The 13,500-nt window shown below is 36.5% G+C and overlaps 1 protein-coding gene across 1 annotated transcript in view; it reads left to right on the plus strand.

The window, feature by feature from the left end:
* The window catches only part of LOC131070928 (rop guanine nucleotide exchange factor 1), a 31,721-nt gene extending 23,403 nt beyond the window's left edge, over positions 1–8,318 (plus strand). Inside the window, exons 3-7 of the mRNA XM_058006615.2 lie at positions 5,551–5,705; positions 5,841–5,915; positions 6,090–6,386; positions 6,502–6,864; positions 7,380–8,318. Of these exons, the coding sequence (XP_057862598.1) occupies positions 5,551–5,705; positions 5,841–5,915; positions 6,090–6,386; positions 6,502–6,864; positions 7,380–7,889 (1,400 nt within the window). The 3' untranslated portion in view covers positions 7,890–8,318. The remainder of the gene's footprint in view (positions 1–5,550; positions 5,706–5,840; positions 5,916–6,089; positions 6,387–6,501; positions 6,865–7,379) is intronic.
* The last annotated feature ends 5,182 nt before the right edge of the window (positions 8,319–13,500 follow it).

Consider the following 13,500-nt stretch of genomic DNA (forward strand, 5'->3'; position numbering starts at 1 on the left):
TCAGGGTCAGTACTATATAGTTGTTCCCAAGTGGATGATTGATGACCGCATGAATCCAACACTATTGTCAAACCTGCAATTGGAGGCCTACTCAAACAATCTGCCACCTTGTTACTGCTTCCTTTTTTATGACGAATGTTGAGGTGAAATTGTTGTAAATAGACTGACCACCGTTGATGTCTATCATTCTGTAGCTTTCCTTGTGTTTGCAAGAATTGGAGTGGTTTATGGTCTGTATGTATAACAGTTTCTTTTCCCAATATATAGTGTTTCCATTGTTTGCAAGCCTGAACAATGGCATACAACTCCTTATCATAGGTGGGATACTTACGTACTGTATCAGAAAAAGTTTCACTGTGATAGGCAACAGGATGCCCATTTTGTGTGAGTACCGCACCAAGAGCATAATCTGATGCATCTGTTTCTATCTCAAATGCTTGGTGTAGATCTGGAAGGACCAATACTGGTGCTGAACATAGTCTTTTCTTTAACTCCTCAAATGCTTGTTGTTGTGCCTCTGTCCACTGAAATTTTGCTTGTGCTCCACCCCTGAGTGATTGATTAAGAGGCCATGATATGTGTGAGAAACCAAACACAAATCTACGATAGAAGTTGGCTAAGCCCAAGAAGTTGCGAAGCTCTGTGAAATTTTTAGGGGATGGCCAATCTTGAATTATTTGAATCTTTGCTGGATCAACATGAACACCCTCATCGTCAATGATATACCCTAAGTATTGAATACTCTGCATACCAAAAGAACACTTCTCAATGTTGGCATAAAGTTTGTGTTTTTGCAGAGTTGAAAGAACTTGTTCAACATGCTGCAAATGCTCAGACCAAGTTCTGCTAAAGATGAGTATGTCATCCAAATAAACAACTACAAAGGAATCAATGAATGGTCTAAGCACATCATTCATCAATCTCATAAATGTGGCTGGGGCATTTGTTAGGCCAAAAGGCATGACCAACCATTCAAACAAACCTTCCTTAGATTTAAATGCAGTCTTCCACACATCTGCTAGATCAATTGGTACTTGGTGGTATCCAGACTTCAAGTCAACTTTTGTAAAGAATTTAGCCCCCCTAAGTTGGTCCAACAAATCATCAATTCGAGGGATTGGATATCTATTTTTAACAGAGATTTTGTTTAATGCTCTATAATCAATACAAAGCCTCCATGTCCCATCTTTCTTTTTAGCAAGGACAATTGGACTTCCACAAGGTGAAGCACTTGGACGAATGTGTCCTTTCTGAATCAACTCCTGAATTATTTTCCAAAACTGACCTCCTATATATTGGCTCATGTGGTAGCGGTGTGCCTGGAATTAAATCAATAGAGTGCTTGACTTGACAGTGTGTTGGTACTCCCACTGGTGGTGTAAACACACTGTGATATTCTTTCAAAATTTTATCTATTTGATTTTGTTGATTCTCTGTTACCTTAGCATGTGTATTAAGAACAACTGACTTTGTTTGTTCAGGGCGAATCATGAGTACAATAAAAGCTCCAGTTTGAGCAATCAAGCGTTTACATTGTTTAGCACTAATTAAAGATGTAGTTTGTGTTGGACATACCTCTGGTATTCGGTACCTCTTCTCACCAAGCTTGATTGTAACACTACGTGGCCTTGACTCATACACCCCATGCCTCTGATACATGTATGGCTGCCCCAGCAAGACATCGCATACATCCAATGGTGCTACATCACATATCACTTCATCCTTGAAAGGCTTGATTGAATATGGCAAACGACATTGTTGATTGATTTGAATATCTTGTCCCTCATTCACCCATCCCATAGAGTATGGTTGTGGGTGTCTTGTCACTTTCAAATTTAATCTTTTGACTGCCTCCCTAGAGATCAAATTCTTTTGACTCCCACTGTCAACAATAAAATGTAGAGGCTTTCCATCAACCCACATCTGTGAATGAAAAAGTCTCTCTTCATCTTCACGGGGAAATACTTTAGCAGTTCCAACTACGGCATATGGGTTTGCTTCTATGATGGAATCATTCTCCTCTTTCTTAGAATTATCTATTGGTGACGATTCAGGTTCAGCTTCCTCCCCTCGTATTTCTGTCATCAAATTTTTAATACTTCGAAAGTCCTTTGTATTATGGGTTGGGGACCTATGCATCTCGCACCACATGCCTGTGTCTGTCTTTTTAGTAGACCACCATGTGTTCTTGGGTGAATTTGAATGAGGTTCCTTGGTCACCTGTTTCCCTGCAAATTTATTGCCACCTTCAGCCCTTGGCTTGTTGTTTGCAAAGTAGTCCCTCTTCCCTCTTTGCTTGGATTTTTCTTCAATTTTTGTAGCATATTTATAGGCAGTTGCCAATGTCTCAATATTTAAAAAATCCATCTCTGTTTGAATATACTTGTGAAGTCCACTCCGATATTTCAAAATTCTATGCTTCTCTGAATCATTAATACCGAGTTTTGCTGAAAGTGAATGGAATGTATTGGTGTAATCTTGCACAGACTGATCCCTCCTTTGGCGAAGAAGCTGCCATTCTATGTATTTTTGTTCATATACATCCTCCGGGAGGTAGGCTTCTTTGATATATTCCACAAATTCTCCCCATGTGGGCTTCTTATCAAGAGATAGTATAAAACCATCTTCAGCAACTGATTCTTGTTCTTTATTTGCTACTTTGGTTTTCCATGCTAATTTCACATGGGTTTCAGCTTTGAGGAGAGCAAATGTTATCTTTTCAGCATCTGAGAAATTATTTACAGAAAAGTACCTATCCAACTTTGATAACCAGTTATCAACAGCTTCAGCATCGACCTTTCCTTCAAAATTTGGGATGTCGAAATTGACCTGCACTTTGAAAGGGGTATTTCCACGAAATGGTGTTTCAGATTCAGAGGGTTTTTGCTTCTGTAGGAGGTATGAAAATTGACTCATCATCTCCTCTCGTTGCTTATTTAAAGCTTCCTCGACCAACTTCTTAACATCATTGTCTGACATCTTCGATTGTGTGCGTCTCAAAGGTGGGTATTTTGACAAATCTTGTGTATCCAATCCTAATCTTTGGTAGGAAGACCTTGTGTAAATTGGCATAAAGGAGCGTTCCCGCTCTGATACCACTGATCTGATTTATGAAAACCAGATTACAATACCTAGTGTGATACTTGCGGTATTGTAGATTTCAACAAAAAGAAATTGACAACAAGAAGATTGCAAACCAAAAACTGTCTCCATTCTATTCAAAATTGGAGTTTATACAAGTCGAATGTATCCCAAGGGTCACACAAATCCCTTGGAATTTGAAATGAAGAGTCATCATAATGTTTATTACAATTAAACTATTAAAACTATCAAAATTATCAAAAAAACTAAATATAAAATTTCAGTCCACTTTGAGAAGGCATAACTTTCTCATCCTAGCTCCGAATTACAAACCGTTTGATGCGTTGGAAAGGTACTCAAATAATCTAGAACCAAATTTCGGAAACATCAATGATGTCTCATCGTGTTTCCGGGCACCATATTTGTCCAAAAATGCACCGAAGACCCTCAAAATTGCAATTTACTAAAACATATAAAATTTTGGAAAAATTAGATTTCAATATTTTCCCAATTTAATCCTGATCAATTGGGTGCTCCCAACCATAGACCTTGGTGCATAAAAAAAGAGGTGTTCTTAACTTTTAAAAATACATTATTATATATTTAAATATATTATTATATATAATAAGCTTGGATCAGAAAATGTGGATTGTATATTCGGTAATTAGACTTGAAGGGGCGATGACAACCTTATGTTGTTGCCATTTCTAATCAATTGGATCACAGATCTATGCCAAGTGAAAAAAGATTGTGAAAAGATCTTAGAAGTGAATTCGAGATGATCATAAGTTGACTGGAGGATTCTTCATTTAAGTTTAATGCAATGACTCGACTTATCATTCCTACGCTGAACAAGCTGGGAAAATTTTGTCCTAACGCGATACCATACCCAAATGATAGTGATGGATGCAGGATCTAAATATATGATTATAATTTATATATTATTATTATATATAATATCTATTATAATTTTATAATATCTATTATAATTTTATAATATCTATAATTAATAGAAATTATATATATTTTTTTATATTATAATTTACTATATATATAGCTGTATCTAGACCAGCAACTTAGTCTAATACAAAGGTCTCATTTTATCTAATAGTTCCTTAGCATTGACTTGTGCTAAGACCTTCAACAATACTGAATCTAAAAGGCACAACTGGATTGAACTTTTTGTATTCCTATCAATCTTTGTTAGTCTTCTTCCATCTCACCTGAGGGTTTCTCCTCTGACACTGTAACCCAATGGTCTTTGTCTACGAGAAGACCTTAGATTCCATAATTCAAAGTTCTGGCCATTAAATTTCTCAATGTCCATCCTTGAAGTGCTTGCTATTTTTCTTCACATGTGAGAGTCATGTACATTGAGCTCCCATTTAAGAAAAGGATTGTTGCACAGCCCTTGCTCTATAAGAACTAGGTAGTCCCTAGCTCTGATAACAAATGAAGAGAAAAATACTGATAAATTTATGCAAAGAGAATGAATGTTAACTTAATTTGAAATGCAGCAGAAATTATGATAAACTCATAGTATAACAAGAGATTTTGCCGTAGGAAATCCTTTTGGGAAAAATAGCAAAAGCAACAAGTGTATAAGTCTACCATTCACAATACAATAAAATACTTCCTTTTTGTACTTAACCGGTTAACCCTCTTCCATATTCGAGTATTTATAGGCACATTGGTAGAAGAAACTGCTATACGTTAGTACAATACAATGAGTATAAAACAATGGGGTAAGGACCCTCATTTTTTTTTCATAGGCTCCCACTCCCAAACCCATGAGCCAGGGCATAGTCCCAGGCCCCACTAATTGTGGTGCTGTGTGCAGTCTGTAAGGGGTGGAAAACATAAACCTTTTTAACATATATCCAACATGAGGGAGACTTTTATGGGGAAGGCACAGTAGGGAGTTGGTGTGGGAAAAAGGTTGTAGCTTTTCTGCCCAAAATACAGTTGTCATATTTCCAGAATCAAGGTGTTTAGTCGTTTGTGTGTGTGTGTTTTGCACCATTCTCTCCTTTCCTTCTATCTCAGAATTCTGCTATCTATTCTTCTGGTTTTGTATTTTTTTAACAAAATAGCAGGTGTTTATTTGTATTATAAGTTCTCATGAAAAGGTTCTGTTTCTGGGATAGCTTAAGTATTGTAAGGCACACATTTTCTGTGGCAAATTAACGAGCAGCTAGTTAAGCTGTCTGCATCAGTTACCTTTATAAATGTTTACATATAAAAAAGTAGCTTGTTTTGTCTGACAGATTCATCGTCACTGATTTCTCTTGAAGTTCTAGAAATGTCCTTCTGTGATTAAAACTTTGATGATTAGATTTCCAGTGTTCGTCATTGTAATGGCTCGTGGTTTAGCTTGAATAACATTCAACTCTATTGAAAAGATTGGTCCCTAGTTTTAGGAAGGTGTAACTCCCCCACAAGTAACAGATATTGCATTAACTGTGGCAGCTTCTGTTTTTGGTGAACTTTGGAGGCTGGAACCCCTAGCTTCACAGAAGAAGTCAATGTGGCGCAGAGAAATGGAGTGGCTCCTTTGTGTTAGTGATTCCATTGTTGAACTCATACCCACTTGGCAAGAGCTTCCAGAAGGTGCTAGTTTGGAGGTAAAAGTTGGTCAATTTGGCCATAGGTTTTCGAATCATTCTTAACCCATTAGTAAAATTAGAGTGCGTGAAATCTGTGTTACAAAACAATGTAATGGTCGCTAACTAAAATTCTTGATGCTGTCTATAAATCAGGTCATGGTGAGCAGGCCTCGATCAGATCTTTACATCAATCTCCCAGCATTGAAGAAGCTGGATGCAATGCTACTTGTATGCTGATCAGACTCTATAGCTGTGTTATTTCAATAAATTCTTCTACTTGTATGCTGATGATTCTTTATAGCTGAATGTTATATCAACTTAGCCAGGAAATTCATATGATTTTAGCATTATTGTTAGTTTTTCCACGAAGACTGCCTCTCAGCTAAAATTACCTTTTTTCAGGAAACTTTGGATAGTTTCAGTGATACTGAATTCTGGTATGTGGATCGAGGAATTCTGTTTGGAGATGTAAATGATAATGGGCGCATTCCACTCAGGCTGCCTTCTCAACGGCAAGAAGAAAAATGGTGGCTACCCACCCCCAGGGTTCCTCCAGATGGCCTGTCCGACAGTGCAAGGAAGCGATTGCAACATCATCGAGAATGTACCAATCAGATCCTAAAGGCAGCTATGGCAATCAATAATCAAGTCTTGTCAGAGATGGAGGTTCCCAACAGTTATTTAGAAACTCTCCCAAAGGTATATGCTCCGTTGAGGATTTTCTTGGACCACAATTAATGGACTGGACCTAAGGCATTGTTTCTGTCCTCGAGACATAGCATAACTTGTAAGTCTTTGTTTTCTTGTCTTTCAGAATGGGAAGGCTAGCCTTGGTGATATCATTTATCGCTACATAACAGCAGAACAATTTTCTCCAGATTGTCTTCTAGATTGCCTAGACTTGTCATCTGAACATCACACTTTGGAAATTGTGAATCGCATTGAAGGTGCTATACATGTGTGGAAGCAAAAACTTCATTCTAAACATACAACTAGTGGAAGGGATAACAGGTCCACCTCCAAGTCTTCCTGGGGCAAGATGAAAGACTTTGTTGGAGATGTTGAGAGGAGAGAGCTCCTTGCAGAACGAGCGGAAAGTCTCCTTTTAACTTTGAAGCTCAGGTTTCCTGGCTTGTCGCAGACTGTTTTGGATATGAACAAGATACAGTACAATAAGGTGCTTTATTAGCTGAACCTGTCTTTTAGTAAGTTTATTTTAAAGCACATGTAGGATCCTTGGCTACAAATGGCTCACATCAACAGTGCAAATTTGCACTGTTGATGTGTATCAATTCAGAATTTTCATCGGTAAACTATTCCACTGCTGTAGCAACTTTCCTTTCTTCAAATCAGGGGTGCTAATTTCCTCCTAAAATAAAAGCATTGAAAAACATGCTTCCTTGATGTGAGCCAACTTGAAGGCTGGGTACACTGAATCATTACTTTTAGCACTTGACCTCCAAAATAACTCACATCAATGGCCCAAATTCATTTCTAATAGCATGGAAAAAACCTGCACAGTTGAGTTGGCCGTTTTGAAGGCTGGTGAAGTGCATGTGACCACATTGACCATGATAAAAAATGTAACACAGATAGGTTAGTTGTAGACAAAGCTATTGATATCACTAGCACAGGGTTTTGATTTTTAGGCGGATTAAATCTGAACAAAAAAGCATGTTGGTATTCTTGCAGGATGTAGGCCAAGCAATTTTGGAAAGCTATTCAAGGGTGTTGGAGAGTTTGGCCTTCAACATTATTGCTCGCATTGATGATTTAATTTATGTGGATGATATGTCCAAACAAACTGCTCAGCGTCAATTTGCTTCCATCCCTCCTCCTGTCAGCAGCAGAGGTACTCTCCCTCCACATAAGATGGTTTATTCACAAAATCCAGTTCATGTCTCCTTAACTCCCTATACTACTCCTTTTGCTACACCAAACTTTTCCACCACACCCCTGGCTAGCCCTGGGAGGGCACCCGATTCACCTTATTTTAACAGCAGATCCAACAATGTCCATAGCTATGGGCCTCAAAACAGAGTTTTGTCTCATTTTCTCGGGGCTGAGAAGGAAGCTAGTGATAATACTCATACTAATGGGTACGTGGGTAAATCTGTTTTAGGAGAAATGAGTAGAGCATGGTCCTACACTGAAAATCTAGGAATTAGGAGAGACTTAAAAAGCCCTCCTGCACGTGACTGATCAGTGGAATTGTTAATTTTGGCAACTGTATGAGACACTGTTGAAGCATTTGCTTTTCGTGTGGGCTCTACGAGATTTGTATGAGTGGTTAATCAAACTGACATCCCCCGTGGGATGAGATTTGCTTAATTGCAGTTCATTTTTTCTCTGTACATAACACTTTTATGACTTGGCAATGGCGCAGCAAATGATAGATCTACTGCTAACAAAGGTATGTGGTGCTGTCACTGTTCTGTAAAAAATAATGCTTATGTTCCTTCAATTATTGCTAGGGACTGGAACTCTGTTTTCTTTCAAGTAGCATACTGGAGACTGGCATTTGTATGATATAGAATTTACCCTCTAGTGTACTCTTGAATATGTTGGAGGCTGACATTTTCACTTACGCTATTACCATCAAGTTTCAACGTGGTAACATTCTTCTGTGTTTCCGCTCTCCAGTTAAAATTCTGTAGAGACTAGAAAGCCAGCCTTTTCATTGTGTCCATTTTATTTTAATTCTATCCTTTACATTAATATCATTATCTGCCTCTTTTCGGGTTGAGTAAGTATATACTTGCAAGTTAAAGTCCTCCCAAGCGTCGAAATATTAAAAATTATCTTTATTAAAAAATTGACTTAAATGCTTGTCTAGCACGATTCAGACTAATTTAGCTTTTTGAACGCTTGCAAATCTAGCTGCAAAATCATTATGAAGATGGAAAAAATACATTAATTGAATGTAAAATTCTTTGTTGCAACAGATTATTTGCGCAACTCTTCGACGCTGGCATATATTTATGTCTGCTCATTGATAATTCTGTATGGAATCTTTTGTATTAAGTGCTATTTGTCAAGAGAATTTCCGATTAACAGAAAAATCCGAGGCATCAATATTGATAATTGCTGTGCACATCTCTGATGTTGAATTTAGAACAAGGATGGTGCCAACCTTGTATGTGTCTTTTATCGACTTTTCATAATACGTGCGAGCCTGAAAAATTTCCCAACAAATAAATAAACGAGAAGTAAATCAAAACAATATTATTTTTAAATAATTTTTTTTCGAAGTCTCAACATCCATAGGTGTTCAGTTCAAAAGTAAAATATTTTTGTAAAGGAAAATGAAGTAGTTTGCTTTAACAAGATGCCTCTTTGTTAGATAAAATGTTTTGAATTTTGCATTAGAATCGTGTTTTGTTACATGACAAGTTTACAGGTATGAGACAAGTTTGTAGTCATAGAGTAGTCCTGGTGTTCAGTTCAAAAGTAAAATATTTTTGTAAAGGAAAATGAAGTAGTTTGCTTTAACAAGATGCCTCTTTGTTAGATAAAATGTTTTGAATTTTGCATTAGAATCGTGTTTTGTTACATGACAAGTTTACAGGTATGAGACAAGTTTGTAGTCATAGAGTAGTCCTGGTGTTCAGTTCAAAAGTAAAATATTTTTGTAAAGGAAAATGAAGTAGTTTGCTTTAACAAGATGCCTCTTTGTTAGATAAAATGTTTTGAATTTTGCATTAGAATCGTGTTTTGTTACATGACAAGTTTACAGGTATGAGACAAGTTTGTAGTCATAGAGTAGTCCTGGTGTTCAGTTCAAAAGTAAAATATTTTTGTAAAGGAAAATGAAGTAGTTTGCTTTAACAAGATGCCTCTTTGTTAGATAAAATGTTTTGAATTTTGCATTAGAATCGTGTTTTGTTACATGACAAGTTTACAGGTATGAGACAAGTTTGTAGTCATAGAGTAGCCTTATAGTTTGGATCTATACTTGTGGATATCAAAATTTTGCTTTATCCATTGTTAGATGGTAAAATGTTTTGTTGTGCTATTCCCAAGGATTCCTTGAAGGTCTTCTTTAGACTTAAGGAGATGGTCTTTCCTAAATTTTAGGATTGGTAGGATTGGTAGGGTTGAGTAGGAATTGTTGGAGGTAAGAGGTAAGAGGTATGTAGGACAATATTAGTGCTCAAAGGACCTATTCATCTCTAAAAAGAGGAACTAGAATTGAAGGAAAATGTATACAATTTAAAGGAGGTTAATGAAATAATTTGTTGTTTAGGACAAACAAGTGAATGCTAGCCGTGGCACAAAAAAATGGGGCACATAAGCTTTGGGAATCTTGAAAAGATCAGCTCTACACATCTGGTTAGAGATATGCCAAAGTTTATCAAGCTTGCAAACACCTTGTGTAAAGAATGTCAAATTGGGAAGTAGACAAAAACAAGATTCAAGACCAAGGAGTTTTCTTCTACAACACCATCGAAGATGATTCATATTGACTTGTGCGAGCCTATCAGAGAAAAGAGTCTTTAAGCTGAAAGGTGTTTCATGTTACTTATTGATGACTTCGCTAGAATGACTTTTGTTACATTCTTAAAAGAAAATTCAGAGGCTTTTAATATGTTTAAAATTTTCAAATCAGTGGCTGAAAATGAAATGAATGATAGAATCAAGTGTTTAAGGTTTGATAGGACAGATGAGTTTTTCAAATGAATTTGATTTTCTTTTTTGAAAAACATGGGATAAAAAGAACTATTTGTTCCTTTAACTCCTTAGCAAGATGGAGTAGTAGAGAGAAATATCAAAATTGTTCAAGAAATAGCAAGAACAATGTTGAAAGAAGTAAATCTACTTGATATGAAATGGAAAGGGGTCCATATTGTAGTCTATTTTCTTAATAGAGGACAACTAAGAGTAAACAACATGACGACTCCTTATGAGCTATGGATGGAAGACTTGCAACTGTCAAGTACTTCGAAGTTTTTGTTACATCAAAAGAGATGAAGAAGATTTAGGGAAGTTTGATTCTAGATTTGGTGAAGGAATCTTTCTTGGATACTCAACCAGGAGTAGGAGATATGGATGCTACGATAAAAGATTGAGAAAGATAGTTGATAGGGCAAGTGACAAAGTGGATGTTAGGATTCCCAAAGATACTGAGAGGGGTGGGGGGGTGAATCAGTATCTTGCCGGTTAATAGATTTTCTAAACGTATTAAACAAATTGCATTCCAAAACAGTGTACCGGTAAACCAGAAATAATGCAGTAAATAAGATCAATAACCACAACATAGAAAACACACCATAACACAATATTTTTAACGAGGAAACTCGATGGGATTTGTGACACACTATATTCACTCGCTGGCCAATAAATGAATATTACTTACAATAGGGTCCTGCACATGCAGGAAGGCCAACTGCCTAAAACTCATTGCTTAATTACAAAAAGGGAAGTCTCACTGACTTACAAAAATGGATTATGCAAATCCAATATCATGTTCTGCTTCAGTTCAGCATTTGCTATGCCAGGTTCAGTACCGGTTTAAGCTCATACAACTTCCATAAACCTTATTCCAAAATCTGCCTTGTTATTCGCATGTTCGCATCTGCCTATTACATTCCATACATTCCTTCATTACATAAATGATCCTACAAGATCTCATACTTATATAAGTTCTATTAAAATTCGCCTTGTCGGCTTACAGAAAGATTTTACAATTAAATGCAAAATGAAATCCTATCAACTAGGGTCCCGGTAATCATCTTTGCCGGTGTCGGTGCTTGTGCCGGTGCCATAGGATTGTAAGGTGGCCATCAATGACAATACCTTCAATCACCTACAATTTTTCATTGGAGTGTGCATTTGCCAACAATGGATACTAGTAATGGAAGAAGAAGTAGATCAAATTGAGCAAAAACAAACTTTGGAATTGGTTCCAAGGCCTATTGACAAGAATGTGATGGGAACAAAATAAGTGTTTAGAAACAAACTGAAGAAAGATGGAGAAGTTGTAAGAAACAAAGCAAGGTTGGTGTGTAAAGGTTATTCTCAAGTGGAAGGAATTGATTTTGAAGGGATTTTTGCTCTGGTGGCAAGAATGGAAGCAATCAATTTTTTTCTTGCTTTTGTTGCTCATAAGAACTTCAAAGTATATCTGATGGATGTTGAATTTTCTTTTTTGAATGGTGGTTTATAAGAACTCTACATTGAGCATTTCAATGGATTTCAGCTAACGAGAGATGCAGACATAATGTGCAGACTTAATAAATCATTATATGGTTTTAAACAAGCTCCTAGGGCTTTGTATGCAATACTAGGCAAGTACTTACGTCAACAGGGATTCAAGAAAGGTACCATAAATACCAATCTTTATATAAAGAGTGAGCATGAAAAAATTCTATTTGTTGTTATAGATGATGATGATATAATGTTTAGTGGAGATGATGTAATGTATAACAATTTTTTTGAAGAGATGCAAAAAGAATTTTAAATGTCTATATCAGGCGAATTATTATTCTTTCTTGGACTTCAAATTGTTCAATTAGATGTTGGTATCTTTATCTCTCTAGTTAAATATGTTAAAGAGATGTTGAAGAAGTTTGGTATGGAAGATTGCAAATCGGTGAGCTCTCCTATGACAATATAGATGATGATAATATAATGTTTGGTGGAGATGATGTAATGTATAACATTTTTTTTTGAAGAGATGCAAAAATAATTTTAAATGTCTATACTAGGCGAATTATTATTCTTTCTTGGACTTCAAATTGTTCAATTAGATGTTGGTATCTTTATCTCTCCAATTAAATATGTTAAAGAGATGTTGAAGAAGTTTGGTATGGAAGATTGCAAATCGGTGAGCTCTCCTATGACAATATGTTGTCATTTGAGTAAAGATGACGAGTCACTTCAGGTTGATTAGACTCCGTTTAGATCATGATTGGGGGACCTATTCTACTTAATTGCATCCAGGCTTGACATTATGCATGCGGTATGTTTGGTTGTAAGGTTAGAAGCCAATCAAAAAGAAATTTATGTGAAGGCAATCAAAAGAATTTTTAGATATTTGAAAAACACTTCGAACTATGGGTTATGGTATTGAAAGGGAAATGATTTTGACTTAAGTGCTTATACTTATGTTGGTTGGGTTGGTAGTGTTGATGATAGAACAAGTACCAATAATGGAGCCTTCTTTTGGGAAATAGATTAGTCTCGAGGTTCTGTAAGAAGTAGGTTTCAGTATCCTTGTCAACAATAGGAGTAAAATATATAGCAGCAACATCTTGCTGTACTCAAGTGTTGTGGATAAAGTAGACCTTGAAGGACATCAAGGTAATATATGATGAGCCCATTCCCATTCTATGTGACATTAATATATCAAAGAATCCAGTATTGCACTTGAGAACCAAGCATATCGATCAAATCTCACTTTCTAAGAGAGAAAGTAGGAGATCAAGAGGTGAAATTGGAATATGTACCCGCAAAGGATTAGGTTGTAGACATCCTTACAAAACCTCTTTCAAATGACTCGTTTGAGCATCTCAGATTGAAGTTAGGGGTTGTTACCCCTCCCTCTTCCAACTAGATGCATAGATGGTGCATCTCTCCTCGGGGATCAATTCAAGATATATCCTTTTCCCTAGACTAATGAGGGCTACTTCTCAAAGGGAGTAGGTAGTGAGTATGCTTATGCTGATGTTGATAGGGGGAGTATGCTTATCCTCTTAAAAGATCATTTGTTGTTTTCCCTTGATATCAAAGTGGGAGATAAAATGTTGCATCTGGCATGTGTTTCCATCAATAATAAAGGGGGAGATTGTTGCAGTTGTGGAGATAGTGTGTT

This window comes from Cryptomeria japonica, chromosome 1, assembly GCF_030272615.1.
Source record: "Cryptomeria japonica chromosome 1, Sugi_1.0, whole genome shotgun sequence".
NCBI lineage: Eukaryota > Viridiplantae > Streptophyta > Pinopsida > Cupressales > Cupressaceae > Cryptomeria > Cryptomeria japonica.